Raw genomic sequence first — 21,375 nt, forward strand, 5'->3', positions numbered from 1 at the left:
ATACAATTAACTTTTAAAACTATGCAAAAAAATATTGTTACATATAAGGTTAATTACAAAAATTTAAAAATGCGAATGATTTCATTTAAACAAACAATATTAAATATAAACTTTAAGTGCTTAAACACACTAGATTATCTTACAAATATTTTGATGACAAACTAAGAAAATATATTCTTTTAATTTATAACAAATACAAATAATCATTTGATAAGGGTTTCACGTATTTTTATTGTTTTATTTGTGATAACTTATTTATTGAGATGAGATTTTCTTTTTACTCATTGAAAAAAGTGTCAGGTTTTTGGTAAAATTAGATACCACCAACCATAAAAAACTAAAATTGTTTTTAGAAGATTTTTTTTTAATTTGTAATAATGTAGTTATCAAGAAAACTTAAACGTCACCATTAACTTATGGTGCTAAAAAAACATCTAATTTTAGAATATTTTAATGACTATTGGATAAAATATTTTTAGTTAACTATTGTCCAACACAAATAAGCATTTGATAAGCGTATTTTAGATATTTCGACATTGGGAACTTATTAGTTGATATAAAATTAACTCTTTATCTATTAAAAAAATGTCAGATTTTGACATGTTTTGATACCATCTTCCTAACAAATAAATTTTGGAGCCAGTAGACACTTATACTCGATTATAAACAAATTATTTTCGAGATATTATCTACAACTTATCGGAAGTAAACAAAATTATTAAAATATTTGTTTACATTCCTTCACTTAAGTACATTAACCTGTCTATTTAAGTATTTACTTAAAAATTTATCTTTTACAACCTTATTGTATAACTACATTTAAAACTTGTTAAACTGGCGTGAACTGTCAAAGCTATAAAGCTTATCGTTAAGGCTAAGCCAAAAAACCTAGTTTTGCTATGCAGTACAAAAATATTCAATATGGTCTTAACTTTATAATTTTACATTATAAAGTTGTTAATTGAACTTGGTTTTATAATTTGCTATAAAATCTTAAAAATATTAAGAAAAATTAAGAATTTAAAAAATAAATATTAAAAAAAAAAGAACAAATCATCTAGTCGTTTAACAACTTGTTTGTGAGGGCTTTTTTGACATTTTCACCATTAACTTGATTAAATTGTTAGAATTAAGTAATTGTTATTAATTACAGGGAAATTTACTTTATACTTCAAAGTAAAGTTAGGTAAACACATTTGCGATAACCGTTCTTCAAACGCTTAAATTTAAAATCACAAAACCAAGTAAGTTTAACGTAACTACATAAATAAATTCTTTTACTTTCTGGTCAAAGATTTATTTTTTATAAAATAACTGCTTTGTTTAAAGAAGTTATATCCAAGTAAATCTTCAAAAATTGTTTTAAGTTTGTTTGCAAATTTCTTATAAATAAATTCTTGTCTACTGTTTTGAATTACTTCTGATAGTATCTTACATTTTATAAAAGTTGAGAAAATAATAGTTTTAAGTTTAGTTTTATTGTATTCGGGTTAAAGCAATCTGATAATATATGGTTGAAAACACAGCAGTAATTAATGTACAAAAGGATGTTTTAATCATCGATGATTTCATAAGCAAAATAAATTATTTTGTCTTGAGGTTAGTTTAAAAAGATAAGTTACACAAATGACAGTTTTGTAAAAATGTTTATAAATTAAGAAAACATTAATTATTTAAAAGTTAGATTTAAATTTAAATAGAAAAATAATTAAAAACATCTTTTAAGTACAAATGAGGTTCTTAGTTCGTACAAAATTGTAAGAACATTTTAAGCAATTAAAACTGCCAACACACATCGAATATAAAATAATTGTTTGTTTGAGGTTGATTCAACAATTAATTAAGCTTCGCTCTTTAAATCTAAAGGTGGTGTCTATTATGACGTAATAAGTCGGATATTTCATGCATAAGTGCGTCACATGTAAAACTTTCACTAAAACCAGCATTTAAGGATTTACTTTTTGAATAAGACCGACAAAAATAACACTTACCAAAATTGCTTGCTTTTATTGTTTTTTGACCATAGTTTTCTTGGCAAAAACGCTTTTATAACAAACATCCTTTTCATAAGTAAACAACTATTTTACGTTTTCATTTATTTATTAGAACAATTTTTTTTAAATAAAGGAAAATTTGAGTCATTTTGCTTGACTCAAAAGTTTAAAAAACAATACCTTTTTTTGTTAATTGGATTTAAAGTATATTTTTTACTAAATTTAACATCTAAATGACAAAGATAAAATAAAATATTTTTTTTTTGTTTTGAGTTTTTTCCCTCAAAATAGATTAAAATCTTGTATATTGGAAGTAAGTTTGGTAATTACCTTCAGTAAAAGGGTAAAATATGACAAAAAGATTAAGAACCGCCAATCTAGTGTAAATTCCGATTTAAGACCTCATGGACCTCTGTTACCCCTTTACTGCTCATGACCCCTAAATTTCTGTAATACCCCCACTTAGCCCAGTTTGGAAAACCCTGTTTTAAACTAACAAATAATGGGGTAGGGAAGTTTGATAAGGACTTCTGAGTTATATGTTTTTTTAATATTTTTAAGTGGTTGATAAATTTCTAGTGGCTTGATAGCAAAGTATGATTCAAATATTGTCGTTTGGAGTTAATTTACAACTGTTTTGGCGATTTTTAATTAAGAGGACTTTTAAATTGTTTGTTTTTAAAAGGTGTTTAAATATTTCTCTGATCTATGAAAAACCTTATGTAAGACATGATTGGTTTTAGTAACCAAAATCAAAAACTTCATTTTTCTCCTTTAAAAAGCAATTAGAATCGACATTTTTGTTTTAATAACTTAAATTTAGTGATTATTATTAATACTTTCGAGGTTAATAACAAACCACAAATGAAAGGTTAATATTTGATTAATATTTTTTATTTTATATTGTTAGAAATTTATAAGCATGCTTAAAAAGCAAATAAAAGCCCTAAGGCGAGCTTTAAAGATAAGTTTAAACCAGGGTTTCCCAAACTTATTTACTAAATCGCCCCCTTTTCAGTTACTTAAAATAAAATCGCCCCCCACGATTTTACAACGTAGTTTTTCTTTTGAGTACAAACTTTTGAGCTAAAAAAAGTTGTTTTCAAAATGTAATTTCGTCTTGTACTTCTTATGCACGCAATTTTGTGTTCAAAGTAGTTTACAGGGCTTGAGAAAATAATTTACAATTATTTTCTTATAAGCCCAGTAAAGTGTATTAAAATACTTGATTATTAAAAAGCCTTGAGTAATCTGTAATCAATCCTGTTTAAATATGATCTGTTTTGAAACTAATGAAACTTTTAGGTCAGTGGTGGACAACTTTTTTAGTCAGCAATTCATATTTACTAAAAAATATTTTCTATTTTCAACTCGTTAGAAAATGTAATTGCGGGCTGCATGATTTAGAAAAATTACAAAAAAGAAAATTAAAAAACTCGAGCAAAATTGTAATAAAATGATTTAGTATTATTGTGATCTAGGAAATACTTTTGTGAACTGAAAACGAAATGAAAGCGTATATCAAAATATTAAATATCAAAAAACTAAATTTTATTTATTTTGCCAAGTAGTTTTAAATTTACTTAGCGGGTCGAAATTCGACTGGATCTGCGACTGGATCTGAGCCGTACGTTACCCACCTGAAATCTTAACTTAAACCTGACATTTTAATAATATTTCATATAACAAATTTCGGACATTTAGAAGTTAATACTAAGTAATTATTTAAGCCGCACAAAATACTTAAATTACTTTATAAATAGGCTTTTTTTAAATATCTATACCAGAGATTAAAAAACTATAAAATAATTAACAGTTTATTTTACACATAATGAAATAAATATTAAAACATTATTTCTGATCTAGTTAAAGGAAGTTTGACCGACTGGTTGATTATCTCACATAAAAAGTGGTTTCATCAACAGCTTCAGTAAATGCAGTAAATTAATTTAAATGCTAAGATATATTGTAAGCAAGTTAAGTAAAGTTAAAAATTTAATTTTTAAATTTTTAAACTGTTTGTTTCGTAGTAGAATACCATGAAATAGCATTTGACTTGGAATAATCTTTAGGGAACTAAACCTTAATTCTAACAATTTTTTTTCTTTATTTAAGTTCAAAAAACAGTTAATTCTTAAACAGAAAGTTACCAATTAAAAAAAAAACTTTTAACTAGGTTTAAATTTTGTTTTGTAACTTAGCAGTCTTTTTGATGGCTTATTTAATTCTGTTTAAAAAGTTTTTTTTTTCTAGCTATTAGCCTACAATAATTTAACAGAGAAAAATAGTGAAAAACTAAAAGCTAGTGTTGAAGTATTAAAATAAACTAAGTATATTCTAATTGCTAATATATATTGAATTCAGATAAAACAAAAAACAGTTGTATTAATAGTTTAAAACTCCTTATATTATAATAAACTTTTGAACAATAATAAATCAAGTTAGAAAAAAAAATTGTGTTTAAGAAACTTTTAAATGAAAATGTAGAAGTCAATACAATTAGAAACCTCAAATTTATACTCTTTTAAAACCAAAAAAATCTTTTTAGAAATAAAAACTTTAATGGTTGTCAAAATATAACAATCAGATAATAGTTTTATAGTGATATAAGTTGTATACAGATTAAACTAGTAATAACAAAAACCTGCCAAATAAATTTCTTTCAAACAAATATTTTAATCACTATGCTATAAAAACTTTTAGTGTAATGTAAAACAACGAACATCAACTACAAAATTAACCAGGTCAAAATAAAATTATTAAAATCTTTAAAACATAAACCATTTAATAAATATAGTAGATTTCCGCTTGAGCTTGCACTTTGAAAAAAATCAAAAAGTGCTAACTCAAAAAATTATTACCATATTTTTTTTTACAAAATGACAAATTTCAATATGTTATATGCAATGATGTTATGAATAAACATGAAATCCACTTAAACATAAAACAAACTTTCATTAAAAAAATATATCTATATAAGCTATTAAATATTATATATTTTTTGTTTTATTAATATTTAGTTAGTAATAGACTTTACTTTAGTTAAATTTAAGATAATATAAATTTACACTTTTTTTTTGGGTAAAAAGTGCGAACTCAAGAGGAAGTCTACCGTAAATAATATTTATTAGGCATTATGCAAACCTGTTGTAGAATAAATAGCTTAATAAAGTTGTTATTATAAAAAGACTACTTAAATACAATACAAACCAGGTTAAATAAGAACTACTTCAAAAAATAAAATAAAATTAAAAAACTTTCATAAAATAATGTCTGCTACTGAAGTCTAATATAATGTGAAGGATGAGGAATATGACTGCTTGCAAGTTTTTCTAATCTGATTCTTAATTAGTAAAATAGAGCCCTAAGTCACCTCCTTTATAAATATCTAGATTAGAAGTTTTGCTCAAGATGTTGATAACTGAACTGAAAGCTTTCTCAACAACAAAGCTAGAAGGAAAAGCTATAAACAACAATCTAAATTCCTCTAAAATGATTGGATACTTTTGCCTTAGTTTTTGTTGAGTCCAAAAGCTTTCATATCGTTCTTTGGAAGAATTTACTTTAAGTTTAAGGTCAGTTTGTAAGTCTGAGAAGATTTTGTATGTGTTTACTTCAAAAGTATTTGCCTCGAAGGGATCCATACTTTTATCTATATGATAGTTTTTTTGTGTCAAATCTAAATTTTACTACTTAATATGTTAAAATTGTTAAAAATTCCAAACTTTTTCCAGGTTTTTTTTTGCTTAAATTGTCAAATTCTAGGTTTTTCCAGGTTTCTAGGTAAATTGGCTACCCTGTATAGTTTTATTTCTTAGTCTAACCTAGTGACTTTTCAAAAAGCAACCGGAAATCTCATGAGGTGATAGTTAGTAATAAATAACATAGATTTTTACAAACCATTTATAACCCCAAATAACATATGTGTCAGGTTATAAAACAGTGAGAGGGATTCCAATCGTCTATGATATATGTAAATGTTAAATATGGAAATATATAAATGAAAATATAGTATTTACTTGAAAGTAGGAGACTCCTAGCTAAGTATTCCTTAGGAGTCATAAGCACTAGATTTTTTTCTTTTTTTTCATAAATAAAATAAACTTTTTTGTTTAAGTTTTACCTCAGGGTCAAATAATTAATAGCAAGCTAATAGTAGTAAAATAGCAAGAAAAAAAGTAAAAATCTTATGAATGCCCAAAATTTTAAAATCGCCCCCTTTTCGCCCCCTTACTAGTTATCGCCCACCCTTTCGCCCCCTTACTAATTATCGCCCCCCAAAATATAAAAATCGCCCCCAGGGGGGCGATATCGCCCACTTTGGGAAACCCTGGTTTAAACTGAAGGAAAAATGTATTTCCTAAAAACTTCTTCTAAGCACTATTTTTTTTTAATTCATAATACTGATAAGAAACGTATATCGTATATTTTGTTTATTATTTTAATCAATGCACTTTGTATATCAAAACAAATTTTCTATACCTAACCAACAAGCTATTAAGTATTGTTTTTAGCGTAATTACTAAATATTGAAGCGTTTGAATCCATTAAAATAAATGAAATTGCCTCAAACCAAGTAGGCTTTATGTAGCACTATTAAAAGTTTGAAACGTCAAACTCTCGATACATTAAGTGTTAAACACCTTCAATTTTTTATTTAAAGTTTTAATATGTAAAATAAAAATCTTAATCTATGCAAAATCTTAAAAACTTATTATCAGAAGTTCATTGATGTGTCGGAAAAATACAGTTTAATTTAATTGAAAATAAATTGTTCTATTTTAATTGTTTTTAGTTATCTTTATAACATTAATGCGCGCTATGTGTTTTATATCTCATTTAGTTTATATCTCAAATGATCACAAACTATTCTTTGTTTAATAACTTTCAAGTTTTAGAGTATTATGTTATAACTATGTGTAAAGAGTTATAACTATTGTATACTGAACAAAACTTTCAAATTAGATAACTTCTTAGTTATATAACTTATTAATTTATAATTTTATTAAAATAACAAATATTATTATGATATAACAATCTTAAAAAATACTATCTTGAAATGATAGTTAAATTACAAACGTTTATAAAGTTCTATAGTTTATGTAACTTTTATTTTGTATAAAAGCCCTTATTAAATTTAAGCTTATTAAAACGTTTATAAAATAATAAGCATTTAGCTTTGCTGAAACTGTCGTAAGTAAACGGTGATTCAATCGAACATAGTTTAGTTCTACAATATTAAATAAACACTTTCTTTACATAGGGTTAAAGAAAAAGTATTAATGTTGACATTATTTAAGCATTTAATTTAGAAAAAATCTTTGGAAGACATAAATCATTCACAAAGTTTTGCTGTAGTTAAAATTTTCTTATTCTTGAAATAAAGTCGAATATTAGTTAAAGACCTTCAAAATAATATGCCTTGTCAACCTTACTAATTAAAGTTTTTACAATTAAAGTTTAGGTAAAAATACAGTCTATTTCAATCAACTTAAAGTAGAAAGTAATAATAAAACTAACAAAAAGTAGTTAAAATAATTTTTAATGATAGTTTGGAAAGTTTAAAATAAAAGCTATCTAATAATAAACTTATAAAAGTTATCATACATTATGTAGGAAAATCCGTATAAAAATTTATGTGAAAAATTTATTTTATCTTGTTACTACGTGATGACTACTTGTCGACTTAATCGTTTTTGCAGGTGTTGTTATTTATACAAACTCAACATATATATTTATCTTTCAAAAATGATTAATCGTGAATTTTTGCTTTAAGGTTTAAATAACTGTTAAAAACAACTTTATATTTATGACTAAAACTTTGTTTATATAATCAGTAATTTATAAACTTTTTAATTAAGTTTTAGTAAAAAGGCAAATATTACAATACTTGAGTCAGAATTATATAAAAAACAAAACATAAATTTATACTTTTATCTTTAATATTTCGAAAAAACGAAAATTTGATGAATATAAAAAATATTATGATTGAAAAACTTTAAAAGCATTGTAAGAACTATTTAATTGCCATTTGAAAAAAATTCAAAATGTACCAAAGTTAGTAATTGCTAAATGTTATAATATATAAAATACCAAAATAATATTTTTGCAAATTGAGCAAACTAAAAAAAAGCTAAACCTAAACAAACTAAATTTTGTTTTTACAAAATAAAATGATGGATTTAAGTAAAATGCGTAAAAACTTTAAATTCAGGTTCTTTGCTTATTGTAAATCTTGTATTTTATAAATAAATCATAATGTTTAAAAATAAAATGCTTTGTTTTCAACCTAGGTTAAAGAAAAAAAATATATAAATATAGTTCAAAGAGTGACCTAACAACATAAAAAAAATATTTTTGAGGTAATAAATCTAAAATTTATGTTTTACTTAAGGTTTGTTTAATACAAGACTAAAAAAGGGAAAATATTTTAAAACTTTAACTTGACACATTATTTTTTAAATTTAAGGTTCGATTTTAAACTAAATATTTTATAAAAAATAGTCTTTTTTTTTTGTTATTTTAAAGCATAAATTACAAAGCATTAAAAAAAACTTAAAATAAGTTTAAAAAAATTGTTGTTATCACGAAGAAATCTGAGCAATTTGACAACTTGCAAAAGTTATTGTGACCTAAAACATTAAATTTAAAAAAATTGAAAACTTAGAAGCAGCAAACAATTTTAAGAATACAATATTTTTATTAGTTTATAAATATTGTCTCACTCAAATAAACTGTTTAAATGAGATAAAATTAAATATTGTTTTTAAATATGTATTCAAAATTTTATATTATCAAAGCATGTACTAAACTTTAAAATTGAGTGCTTGTCGTTTAGGTGCAAAAATAATTAAAGATATTAACTAAATTTATTTAAAAGTGTGTAGTTAGAATATATTTAATAATTTAGTTATTTACTTTTGACTGTTTTCCTTATACATTTATAAAGCTTAAAAAACAACAAAAAATTATCTCTTTAAAATATGGAGCAGTTTAATAAAATAACTGGAAAATAACTTGACACACAACATATTCTAACAATTTTGCCTCAATAATCTACCCACACAATTTCAATTGACCAGATTATCACTTTAATATGACGTCACAATTTAATTTCATGTTTGCAGCTTAATTAAGCACCTTTGCAGGCGACTTATGATACCTGTTAAAGCAATTTAGTCTCTCATTAAACCACACCTTCATTCGAACAGGTTGTCAGTATGACGTCATAATCAGTAACTATTAACAACGTTGTAGGCGATGTGGTAATCCTCCAAACTGTTACTCCCTTTCTCCTTTTTACCACTCTTTTTCATCACTCTTTCTTTTAGCGTTTTTAGTGAGACTTGGAAATCCATCTCGCAAAATTCTTCTTCACACTTTTCACCAGGGTTTTCATTAAGGAGATTTTTTGTTGGTTCAACAGTAGAGGACAGCGTTTTGTGAAAGAAGCTTGTACCTTTTCTGTGGAGTGCAGGGGAATTTTTGTTGTCATGGCGACCCATGTACACGCTTCGAGAGAATATTCTTTTGTGGTTGCCACTGGCAATTTGGGGTGAAGCTCTTGTGGTGAGATGGTCTGAAGAGCTTTCTCCGTCCTCGCTGTATGACGTAATAATACGAGATGATGAACTGTAAACATATTAGTTACGTCATAAACAAGATTTTTTGTGATGAACAAACAAACGTTACGTCATAAATGTTTACAAATAAGGATAACGTTTTGGAAATTTTTAAAGTTGTTAACACATGATGTAATTTGAACTTTATGGTTAATAAAAACAAAACTGTACTGTACATCTTAAACAAAAATAAAATTAGGTAATAAATGTTTACACATTAACTCACTGTCTGAAAATTCTTTGTGTAGATAACATATAAATATTAAATTTAGAAATTTAAAACTAAGGTCAATTAGAAGCACAAAATTTTTTAAACAGTGTTACGTTATAAATGTTTAAATTAATTTATAACTAACAAAATTTTTTAAAGTTTTCCCCCATACCTTAAATATCTATTTTGTACATCTTAGTTTTGAAAAGCTTCTAGATGTACAATAAGAACAATTTAAACTAAATAAAAATTTTAAGGAGTAATACTTCTATAGCTTTTACAAAAATAAAAGTGGCTTTAGATTACTCAATTTTCATTATTTCATCATTTACTGTAAAGAATTAAGTTTTTTAAACAACAACCAATCAGTTTTTTATAATATATAAAGATATATAACAACACTAACTTACAATCTCATTATTAGTTAGCATAGCTATTAGTAAACAGATAACATAGTTTTCTAACTTTTTGTATACAAGACTACAAAATCTCTAAAGTTAAACCTTTAAAAATAAATTTGAAATAGAGTTAAATAGGAACTTGTAAAGAACTTAAAGCAAAGTCACTAAAAAATATAAATCTTTTAAAATCGAACCTGATACTTGGAGAAGTTTTTGTCGAATCGACACTTTGCCGAGGAGAATTTCGCGCCAAATCTGGAGATTCCCTCGAATGAAAATCTGCATTGTCATCCAACGAGGGAGATGATGACGTCATAATTTCGTCATCGATCTCGTCATAGAACTTCCTCGCCTCCTCCAGGTACTTTTTGGAGGGAACTTCCCTTTTGGAGGCGAAAGATTTGACGCGCGATATTATTTTGGCGGTGAAGTTTTTGGCGGGAACTTTTTCGGGGCGGTTTGATTGAAATGAGCTCCCGTAATTGGCTGAGAGATTTGGAGTGGAAACTGCCAGGTTCCGCATTACGTCAAAGTGACGATTGTTTCGTGACGTCATCAAATTAGAATGACTGATGACGTTGCGATTTGCTAAAGAAATATTTTTACAATTAACATCATTTTTTATAATTATTTTAACTTGTTTTTATCTATTTAAATACAGACATCACAATAAATACATTTTGCTAAATCATTTTGTTTTTTATATCGTTTTAACACAGGCTAAACAAAAACGTTTTACCCATTCACTATATAATTTTTAAAGGCATTTTTAATTTAAGAACAATTCTGTTTTTTAGTTTAAAAACAAAATAACAAGCTAACCTTTAAAATTTTTGTTATACTGAGGTCGTGAACTTTTAACAAAAAAGTGTTCATCCTTAACACAACTATTTGATTTGTTGAGATTCAAAGATCCACTAAGATGTTCTGATGAAGGAGATAAATTATGAATTGAGAAAAATTCGTCTGTTTTTTCATCTACCACCAACAAAACTGTTTTTGAAACTTCTTTCATTTTCATTATTAAATTTGTATGTGATTCCTGTTAGTGATACATTATAATTATAAAACCATTATTAAGTTAAAATAGTTTGTTTAACCATTATGAAACTTTTATAAGGTTACTCAGCGTTAAAAATAAACATACAACATTTAATGAACTACTATAAACGTTACCTTTTCTACATTTACACCGTCAACTTCAATAATTCTGTCTCCTTTTTTAAGGCCTGATTTTTGTGCCACACCTCCGTGCTTGACATTTTCCACGAAATGATCTGGATAAAAATGAAAAGCTAAAACTTATATTTTTATTATATAAATAAAATTTAATGCTTTTTATGACATATAAATCTTGTCTAAGCTAGATTTAAAGACTAAAATGCTTTTTAAAAATAAAGCTTTTTAAATTAAGTGTTTGTAATCTAAGAGATTATTACAAAGTTGTTGAGATATTTTAAATAGTTGAAACTGATAACTTTTAGCTTAAATCTTTTTTTTTTGTCTAACAAAAAAAATTTAATAAAAGTTAAAACATTTTTTTCTGTACAGGTTATTTTGTATAAAGTTCTATTCAAAAATACAGTCACGTTTTTCTGTCTCAGCTGTTTTCAACTTTAATAAGTTGTTTAATAAACAAAAAAGTACAAAAAAAAGTTCATTTTTTATTTTTGAGCCAAAACAAAGCATGTAAGATAACTGATTACAAAACACAAGATAGAAAAACAAAATAAAAACGACCGATTATCAAATGTGACAAGTTTAGGCTAAACTCCAGTTTTTTTTCTAATAACAACGGATATAAATGTTTTGAAATCACCTTCTTATATGAGAGCTTTAATGTTTAGTCAAGCAAAACAAACTGTTTATTGTGTAATTATAATAAAAACGTGAAAAATACACTCCTACTTTGTATGATAAATACGTTTTGATTTGTTCGTGACATTTTATATTATAATACTGAAAGTTTTTAGCAACCTAAAAAAATAGTTTTTGAGAAAACTTCTAACAAAACTAACATAGTACCTACTATTTGTTTTACTTGAGTTATAACTTTACATATTGCACTAGTTATTAACTTTTTAACATAAAGGTAAAATTACAAATAAGATTTATAAACTGCAATCAAACTGGTAACGTATTATTTGAACTCTTGAGTTGAGCCGGTAAAATAACATTACTCAATAATTTTTCTAGTAATACTTGAGGAAAATTTTACCGCACAGTCATTATTATTTAAAAGTAAAAAACTTTAAGATTTAAAAATAGTTTAAAGCATAACTTACTTTAAAAACTGAATAAAAGATTATATAAAAAAACACGAATGTTCTGCTTGTTTTATTTAAGGGTTATATACTTTATCTTAAAAAACCTATGTTTTTTTTTTCTCTGCTAGGTCAAGTTTTTCTTGCCACTTGAGAAACGTAGTAAATTGTCAAGTTCAAACTATTTACAAGGATATTTTCAATGAAAAGGGAAACAAGTTTTTTCTAACAAGTTCATTCATTTTAAAATGTCAAGCATCTCAAACAAAGCATTCAAATGCAGCCACAAGTAAAATGAAAATTCAGAAAAGCAAATAAGCTTTTAAATATAAAATAAATTTGACCAAACCTTGTTCGTATAAGATAAAGGGGAATTTTCCGTTATTTTCATGTTTATTTTTCATTCTGCTAGTCAAGGTGAAGTCGAAACCCTGTTGAAATTAAACTTAAGTATATATTTAGCGCATTTAATGGTAAATATGTAAGTAGTTTTAAAACTTAGATAGGTCAAGTTTTTGAAATTTAAAAGTTTATCTTAGTTTTGAATGTTCATGGTTTAACAAATTTAAAAATTTTTGTAAAATTTTTAGTAATAGTAGTAATGTTTTAAAAAATATATTTGTTTCTTTTATTTGATAAAAGGTAAAATAAAGCATCATAAAACTAACAGTTGACGACTTTTCAATTTCAATTAATCTTGGTCTCAGTTTATTTTGACCTTCAATATTCATGCTGTAGTTTGGATTTCGAAAACAAGATTCGACTGATGAATTATAAACAACAACCAATGATATGTGATTTAGTCCTGTTTAAAATAATGTAGATAAGTACACTTATCAATTTTATAAATTACCAAATAAAAAAATCAACAGATTTCATGCAACGGCTTTTATAAAAATAATGTTTTAAATAATAGTTTTTTTGGTTGCATGTCAATTATAATTAATTCTTCGCAAAATACCGTAGATACTTTTTTAGTACAAACGCTTAATCATACGATTTCTTAAGAATTTTTTTGACAAAAATAGACTTTTTTTCGTTCATAATAAGTCACGCGATTAAACAATCAAAAAATCTTTTTAATTTCTGTCAATCTAGTTTTTACAGAAAAAGTTGTGAAAAGCTTTAGAACTTATTATGTAATAAAAAGGCTATTAAGAATTATTAAGAGTGTTTGAGTAAGTGAGATGTTTATAAAATTTTGTGTAAAAACCTTTACATATGTAAAATTTTGATAAACACTAAAATTTGAACTATTAGTAACTTTAAACTAAGTAATATTTACTTTTTTAGTACAAAATTATGAAAGACTGCTAAATGTAAGTAATTCGAAATAAACTTCTTCTAAAACTTTTTTCATAACACTAAAAAGCATTAAACTATAAATTCGATCACTAAATTAATTGTGTTCGCTTGCTTTTGTTATTACCGTAAGTAAAAGTGTTAAAAACTTTAATAAAGTTTTTTATTGTTTTTATCTGTAAACAGAATAGTTTTTAATGATTTCATAAAATTGAATTATTTCATACAAGGTTTAAAAGATATAACACAACTGTGTAAATGATATAATTAAAACAAACAAAGATGAAATACAGCAATTAAATTTTAATACCAAAATAAACAGTTTTGTCTTGCAACAATTTTAATGACTAATTGAGAAAATATTTTTGGCTGACTTTAAACAAACACAAATAAAAACTTAATCAATTAAACGGCTATTTCGATTATACAACCCTTGGTAACTTATTAATCGAGCAAAGATTAAATTTGACATGATTAGATACCATTTTCATAAACAAACAAAATTTGGAGTCAGTAGATAATAAACAAACTATTTCGAACGGATTATTTTAAGCTTATCGGAATTAAACAAAATAGTTAAGATAATTGTTTACATTCTTCATTTAAGTACGTTCACCCGAAAAACTATTTACTCAAATATTTGCTCTGTTTAATATTAACTTACACCGGCATTTTAAAACTCGTTAAAACGTATTTAAACTGGCGTGAACTGTCAAAGATATGAAGTTTAAGTTTCAACTTATATTTAAAAAATTAACCACAAAATATATTTTTTTTTGCAGTAACAAAAAACTATAGTTTAAATTTCTGATTTTGCAGTAAGTTTAATTTATAAGGTTGTTAGTATAATTTGATTCTTAGTTGTATAAAAACAGTTATATACTTTAAAGGTTAAAAAAAAGAGTTTATTTATGTATTAAATGTATAAATCATCAGTATAAATGTTTTAACATTCTTTATTAATTTAATGTTTTCTTTTTATAACATGTGTTGTAGAAACTAGTACAAAAAGTTTTTAAGTAGTTATAAACAATATGTATGAGTTAAACAAATGTTTTTAATCAACATAAACATTAAAATAAAATAATATATACAAAAAAAAGTTTAAACAAACCATCTAGTCTTTTAACGACTTGTTTGTGAGTTTCTTTTTCAACATTTTCACCGTTTACCTAATTTGATTATGATAGTCAAGGAAAGGTTTTCAACTACAAGAAAAGTATGTATTTCAAAGTATGTATTTCAAAGTAGAGTTTTTGCATACTCTTTTTGAGATAACATAATTTGAATACTAGAAGTAAAAATAAAGTTCTAATAATAGTTAAGTATAACAACAATATCTTAAAAACTATTTAACTAATTGGTAACTAATCAAATTTTATGTATACATTTTTTATGTGAAAATCTATTTTAAGTTTGTTTGCAAATTTCCCATAACCAAGTTTTACCCGATGTTTCAAATTACTTCTGATAACATCTTACAAAATTACATTTGTATTGAGAAAATTAAAGTTTTAAGATTAGTTTTATTGTATGTGTGTAAAAAAATCAGATACGAAATATAAATAATAACACATCAATAACTAAAATACGATAGATTTTTAAATAATCGATCACTTTATAAGCAAAAATAAAATCTTGAAGTAAGATTTTGAGAGATTAAATGTACATTTGTCAGTTTTGTAGAAATATTTAGACATCAGTTTATTAAGCAAAACTTGTTTATAGTTGTAACACTTTTATAATTTTAGTTGAAAAAAAATTATAAAATAAAATAAATATTTTTTAGTAATTAAAACCGCCAACACACATCGAATATAAATTAATTGTTTGTCTGAGGACGATTCAACAATTAATTAAGCTTTGCTCTTTGAATCTAAAGCTGCTGTCTATTATGACGTAATAAGTCGGGTATTTCATGCATAACTGCATCACATGTAAAACTTTCACTAAAACCAGCATTTAAGGATTTATTTTCTGAATAAAACTGCCAAAACTACCACTTACTGAAAAAACTCAACGTTTTTTATGGTTAAGGTGAAGTTTTTCGTACAAAAACATATAAAAACAACATCCTTTTTTCAAGAAAACAACTTTTTTACGCTTAACATCTTTAGTCATATATTTACATAAGATTAGTTATTAAGAATTAATATGATTCAAACTTTTATTAATAATGAATTGTGGCAAAACACGCATTTTTACATTAATGTTGTTTTAAACTAATGTTTTTCAAGTAACGTAATCAATATGAGACTGGTATGTATATAAAATTAAAGTTAATAATTATTTATTATTATAAATATTTGTGATAAAAGTTCAATATGAACAAAGAATAAACTAACACTGATAATTCTGTCTCCCATTTTCAGACCTGATTTATCAGCTGTACTGAATTTTAACACATGAAGGACAAAAGTGTCCAGACAACCAGTTTCGCAACACAATATGAAACCGAAATCAGTTTCTCCTGTGAAAATGATTAAAATATTAACCCAAAACCATTTTATCCTGCAAAAACTATATGAACAAAAACACTGTGTATGTGTCAATATAAACCAAAACATATATACAAACCAAAATGTTCTTCTATGTTATTAATTAAAGTATAACCTCATAAAAACTTTCCTATAAATACTTCAAAAAGAAATTGTTACCATTGTTATTACTTGAAATATGACATTCTTCAATCGTAAGGTAAAAATCTGTGGCGGTTTAGTGCGTGCAATTTATAGTTTTATTTCCTTACAAATTTTAGCTCTTGGAGTGAATAAAAAAACTTCAAACAAAAAAAATATTAAAAGCACCTTTATCTTTATTTACCTTAAAATTCTAGCTGTCTTTCAATATTTTTTAAAACATTAAGGGGACATAAAAATATTAAAAAATCAAACTATACACACTAAAAATAAAATACTTATTCGCACAAAGCAAATCTTAAACTATAAAAACTATATAAACATACCTCTAGTCATTGAGCACTCTCTAGGCTCTTCGTCTTTACTTTTGTCGTAAATCTTCATATTTTCAAAATAAAAAACCTAAAAATAATTTGCTTTCCCTGAAGGCTACTTACTAATACATGCTCCTTTGAAACGGGCACGAAATGCAACGAAATACGAGAGACATTTTTTTACGCCATTCTCTCGTTTTAGTTACGCTCCAATGATTACAGCTGGTCGTTGTTATTTTTGAATTTGAAATTGGATTCAAACAAAAGTTGTTTGGGGTCAAATTACAATTGTTATGGGGTTGGAAAGTTTGAAAAGGACACTCGCGTTGATTTCAACTTTCGAGTTGTTGTTTTGTTCTCAAGTGGCTTATAAACTTCTAATTGGCTGAAAACCTGGTCTAAAAAGCTTTTGTTTAGTAACAAAAAATGATACGTTTTCGTCTGCTCGCTTCGTTTTATAATTTTATCGAAATTTAAAAAAAAGTTATCCAGATATTGCTAAATAAATAGAGAAGATAGTTACAATTTTTATTGCTTAATAAATTATTTTACTCAAAATAATCGTGCTTAAAAATGTTACTAACCTAAAATACATTTTAAATCAAACGAGACTTAACCAAATCTACTTATAAATAGTTGTATATATATTAATAGAATAAAATAAAAACTAAAGTTATGAAGAAGGTTAACTTTTTATGACGTAAGTAGCACATACATATCTTTTAAATACAAACGAAAGCCCTTAGGCGAGTTGCAAAGCTAAATTTAGTTTGAACGAAGGTTTCTTTATCAAAAAATCTAATAAAAAATTAACTGCAGCTAATTAAGAGGATTTTTTACATACTTTAAATAATTCACAAACATAACTTTTAGATGAAAAATGGCCCCAAGACATATAAAACCTTCTACGCAATTTATTTTTAAGGTTTTTTATTGTTTAGCTTTCTCGTTTGCTAATTTTAAAAAAACTTCTCAGGCTAAATTTATTCTAAAAATAGTTTTGAACATTACATTTGACATGTGAAAATGTCTATACGAAACGATTTTTTCTGTCAAGATGACTTTTTCATCACAAAAATAAAACATTGAGAAAAACTATTTTTAAAATCTCTCATATAAAGATTTAGAGTTTGTTTTATTTTATATTTATTATTATTTATTTCAATTATGCTTTTAATAGTTAAAAAAGCTTATCAGCAGTAAAGTAGTTGTTTTCAGTGCGTAAACACAAATCTTTTAATGACTGCCAGACTATATAAAGAGTTCTACGAATTTTAAACAGCCAAAACTGGATAATAAGGATATAAGATTGTTTTATATTCCTATTAATTTCAAAAATTATTCTAGATTCAAACTGTTTTAAATTTTTACTTTGATTCCAAAAGCTTTAATTTGAAATATATTGTTTACTTTTGTTTATCTAATTGTAAAGCTTTACTGAAAACATCAAAGCAAAACTTATAATGCCAAAACAAACTGTAAATAGTAGATATTCTTTTAAGCGTAGTAACTCGTAATTAAGCGTTCAAATCAATTATGAAATTAATGTACCGATTAAATATCTATAAAAGTATAGTTTGATATAAGAAAGTGAAAACATAGTACTAAAAAGTTTTTAAGAATAGGAACTTTAGAGTAAGTTTGCAATTTTTTTTTTTGCAACTAATACTTAGTTTTATAAACTTTACTAGTTTAATTTTTTTTTCTGAAGTTCTGCAGTAAAATTGTACGTTTAATTTGAACTTAGCTTACTTGTTTTTTAATTTCTTTACTCTTTAGAATTAAATAAAATTTGAAAAAAAAAATTTAAAGTGCTTAACGTTTCTTTATTTAAAATTTTTACTTTGAAACTATCTTAAATAATATACTGGTTTCAAGTAAACTAATTTCTTATACATTTTGATATAAAAACAGTAAATTAAAATTGTGTAACTTCAAAAGTCACTCGATTCTTTAATGCTACTAACACTTATAAACACAAATTTTAAAACTTGAAAAAAATCGCATGTAAGATAATTTTTTGAAACATTATTTAATTAACTTAAATAACATAAAAATCTGTTTATTTACTCTGAACGGTGCATCATTATGAAGAATCAAAGAAAATTCTAAACCAACTTAATCTGTTGCTTTCTAAAAGATGAATGAACAAAAACATCGGCGAAAGTCTGTAGAGCAGAAGCCTGGACTTTCTTTTTTTAGCATGTACAAACCGTTTGTGAATTGAAGACTGCATGTTTTTCGGTTGTGACTGACGGATGAGTCATAATCAGGACGAAACCGGTCTCAGTCTACCAAAAGCTTTTGGTCTGATGATCGAAATAGTATGGTCAATCCTTTTTTTAAAGATGAATGTTTATAAAGCTAGCAGCATTTTTAGTAGTTGTTGTTGAAAAAAATAAAACGAAAGTATTCATGATATGTAATTTTAAAGCAGTTTTATATCAAACTATTGTTTCTTTCTTAAGAAGGTTTAATATCTTTTTACACTTAAACAATAAAGTCAATCTGTAAGTTTAGCCTAAGTACTTTAGTTTCATTGTAAAAGTTTATTTATTTAAAATACCTTATAAAAAATACTTGAACTGGTAATTAAAAAGTGTGCCTAATGTCAAAATTAAAAAATTGCTTAAAAGTTGCTAATACTTTTTATTCAAGAGCTTGAAAAACATTTAATATTTTTGGTCTCTTAATCGGTATTTAAGTCAATTAAAGCAGTTTAGTTTAGTTTGTTAAAAGGATAAAAAATTTAAAAACTAAAAATCTGTGTGGTTCTATTTGATATTCAGAAAACTTTGAATAAATATCATACACAATTTATTATAAAAGTGACATTCAAATTACGCACAAAATTTTATAGCAAAACATACACCTCTAAGGTAGAAAACCTTAGTTAGAAAACAGAAGTTATGTTTGAAACTGTAAACACCTATATTTTCAAAGATTAAAGTTCAAAGCAACTTACTACTTAAACTTAACACTCAACGTGGTGTACGACTCGATAACTGAAAGGTTCCTTTGTACACCACGTCCCTATAGTAAATTTTTTGAGCGTTTTTCATCATAATTCAATAAACAAACGATACTCAAAAGTAAGATCATGAATTAAAAAAGTAATGATACTTTAATTTTTGATTATATTTTAACTTTTTATCATGAACAACAGTATTTTTACTGAAAGACAACATACTTTAAGAAAAGCTTATCTAAAGGGGGCGATGATGCCCCACCAAGGCCAATATCATCAGGTAGGTGGGAAAAAAGTGCGATTTCAAAATAGTGGATAATACTTTTTATATTTTATTAATAACATTTTTAGCTTAAATTTTCATATGTCTTCTCTGAGGTAACGTTTAACAAAGAAGATGAAATAGCTCAGCAAAGAGTTAGCTTTAGATAACATTTCAACTATAAAACTAAGAGTTTAGATTTATAGGATGTTCAACAACTAAGGCTCTTTCGATACAGTAGCTACATTAATTATGACTCGACCAGTTATTATTGGAGTTTGTTTGTAAAATAAAATTGTAAAGTTTCACTGATAATAAGTAAATTTTGTATTAAAGTCATTAAATTATTTAGAAACTTAATCTAAACAAGTAACTTAATATAGTGGTATAAAAATAAACGGTTTATTACAACTCATACATTGTTAAAAACTTTTTTAAAAGCTTTAGTTCAAAATGCTTTATAAGTACATACAACAAAAAAATAAATTATATATAACATTATATCTAGTTGTTTAAGGTGTAAACAAATTGAAATAAGTACAAAAAGAAACGGCTACTTATAAATAGAAGAAGCCTTTGAAATAAAAAATAAAAGTATTTTGCCACTACCTTTTTTCTAAGTTGACTACAAATCACAAAACTACCTTATATATATATCATACAATATATTTGTATTGAGTTGAAAAGAACAGTTAAAGATAAAAAACCTTTGTTTTGTTTTCATTTAAGAAGCGTATGCTGCAATAGAAGGAATTTCAGTGCAGGTAAACTTAATAATTAATAATAAAAATTACTTGATCATTATACTAACTATTTTCTTGTTATTTGTTTTGACTTCATGTTCAAAAAATGGTTATATTGTCCGAAACTAAAAGTAATTTTAAGTATAGAAATACGACAAAAAAAAACTTAGTGGAACAGAGATTACAAAAAAGGCTTTAAAGAGCTATCAGAAAAGTTCTAAAAATAAAAAACAAACTTTTTTGTAGCTTAAAAAAGCTAACATGTCCGTACTAAACAAAATTAAGTAACGTATTATTTATATTTTTGCTGCTTAAAGTTATAAAACTAGTACTTTTGGTCTTTAAACCTTAAAATAAATTTTAATAGGTGGCGAAAAACTTTACAACTCGAAAAACCTTTAACCTTAAGGTTCTATTAGAAAATAGGAGTTTCATCATTGTTTAGTTAGCAGAGATTTGGTTGAAGAGCTTTTGGAATTTAGTTTTTGTAAAATGGTGTAAATTCCGGTTTAATTAGGTTTAATTTATTATTAGCTGTAATAAGAATAAAATAGTAATTACTACAATCTTGACTAGACTTTTGAAAAATATTTCTAAATAAACAATTTAGATATATTCGGTTTCTTAACATTTTTTAATAATATAAACAATGAGC

At 25.1% G+C, this 21,375-nt stretch overlaps 1 protein-coding gene across 1 annotated transcript; it reads right to left on the bottom strand.

The window, feature by feature from the left end:
* Nucleotides 1–8,825: 8,825 nt before the first annotated feature.
* On the bottom strand, nt 8,826–16,856 carry LOC145840814 (uncharacterized). The gene is made up of 9 exons (XM_082948152.1): nt 16,760–16,856; nt 16,140–16,264; nt 14,909–14,966; nt 13,161–13,297; nt 12,842–12,923; nt 11,405–11,505; nt 11,051–11,270; nt 10,423–10,816; nt 8,826–9,626 (listed from the first exon to the last, which is right to left on the bottom strand). The coding sequence occupies exons 1-9, from the start codon at nt 16,815–16,817 to the stop codon at nt 9,227–9,229; spliced, it is 1,575 nt and encodes a 524-aa protein (XP_082804278.1). The 5' UTR covers nt 16,818–16,856; the 3' UTR covers nt 8,826–9,226.
* Between the last annotated feature and the right edge of the window lie 4,519 nt (nt 16,857–21,375).

Source organism: Thalia democratica, chromosome 7 (genome assembly GCF_965202585.1).
Source record: "Thalia democratica chromosome 7, ktThaDemo2.hap1.1, whole genome shotgun sequence".
NCBI classification, from domain to species: Eukaryota; Metazoa; Chordata; class Thaliacea; order Salpida; family Salpidae; genus Thalia; species Thalia democratica.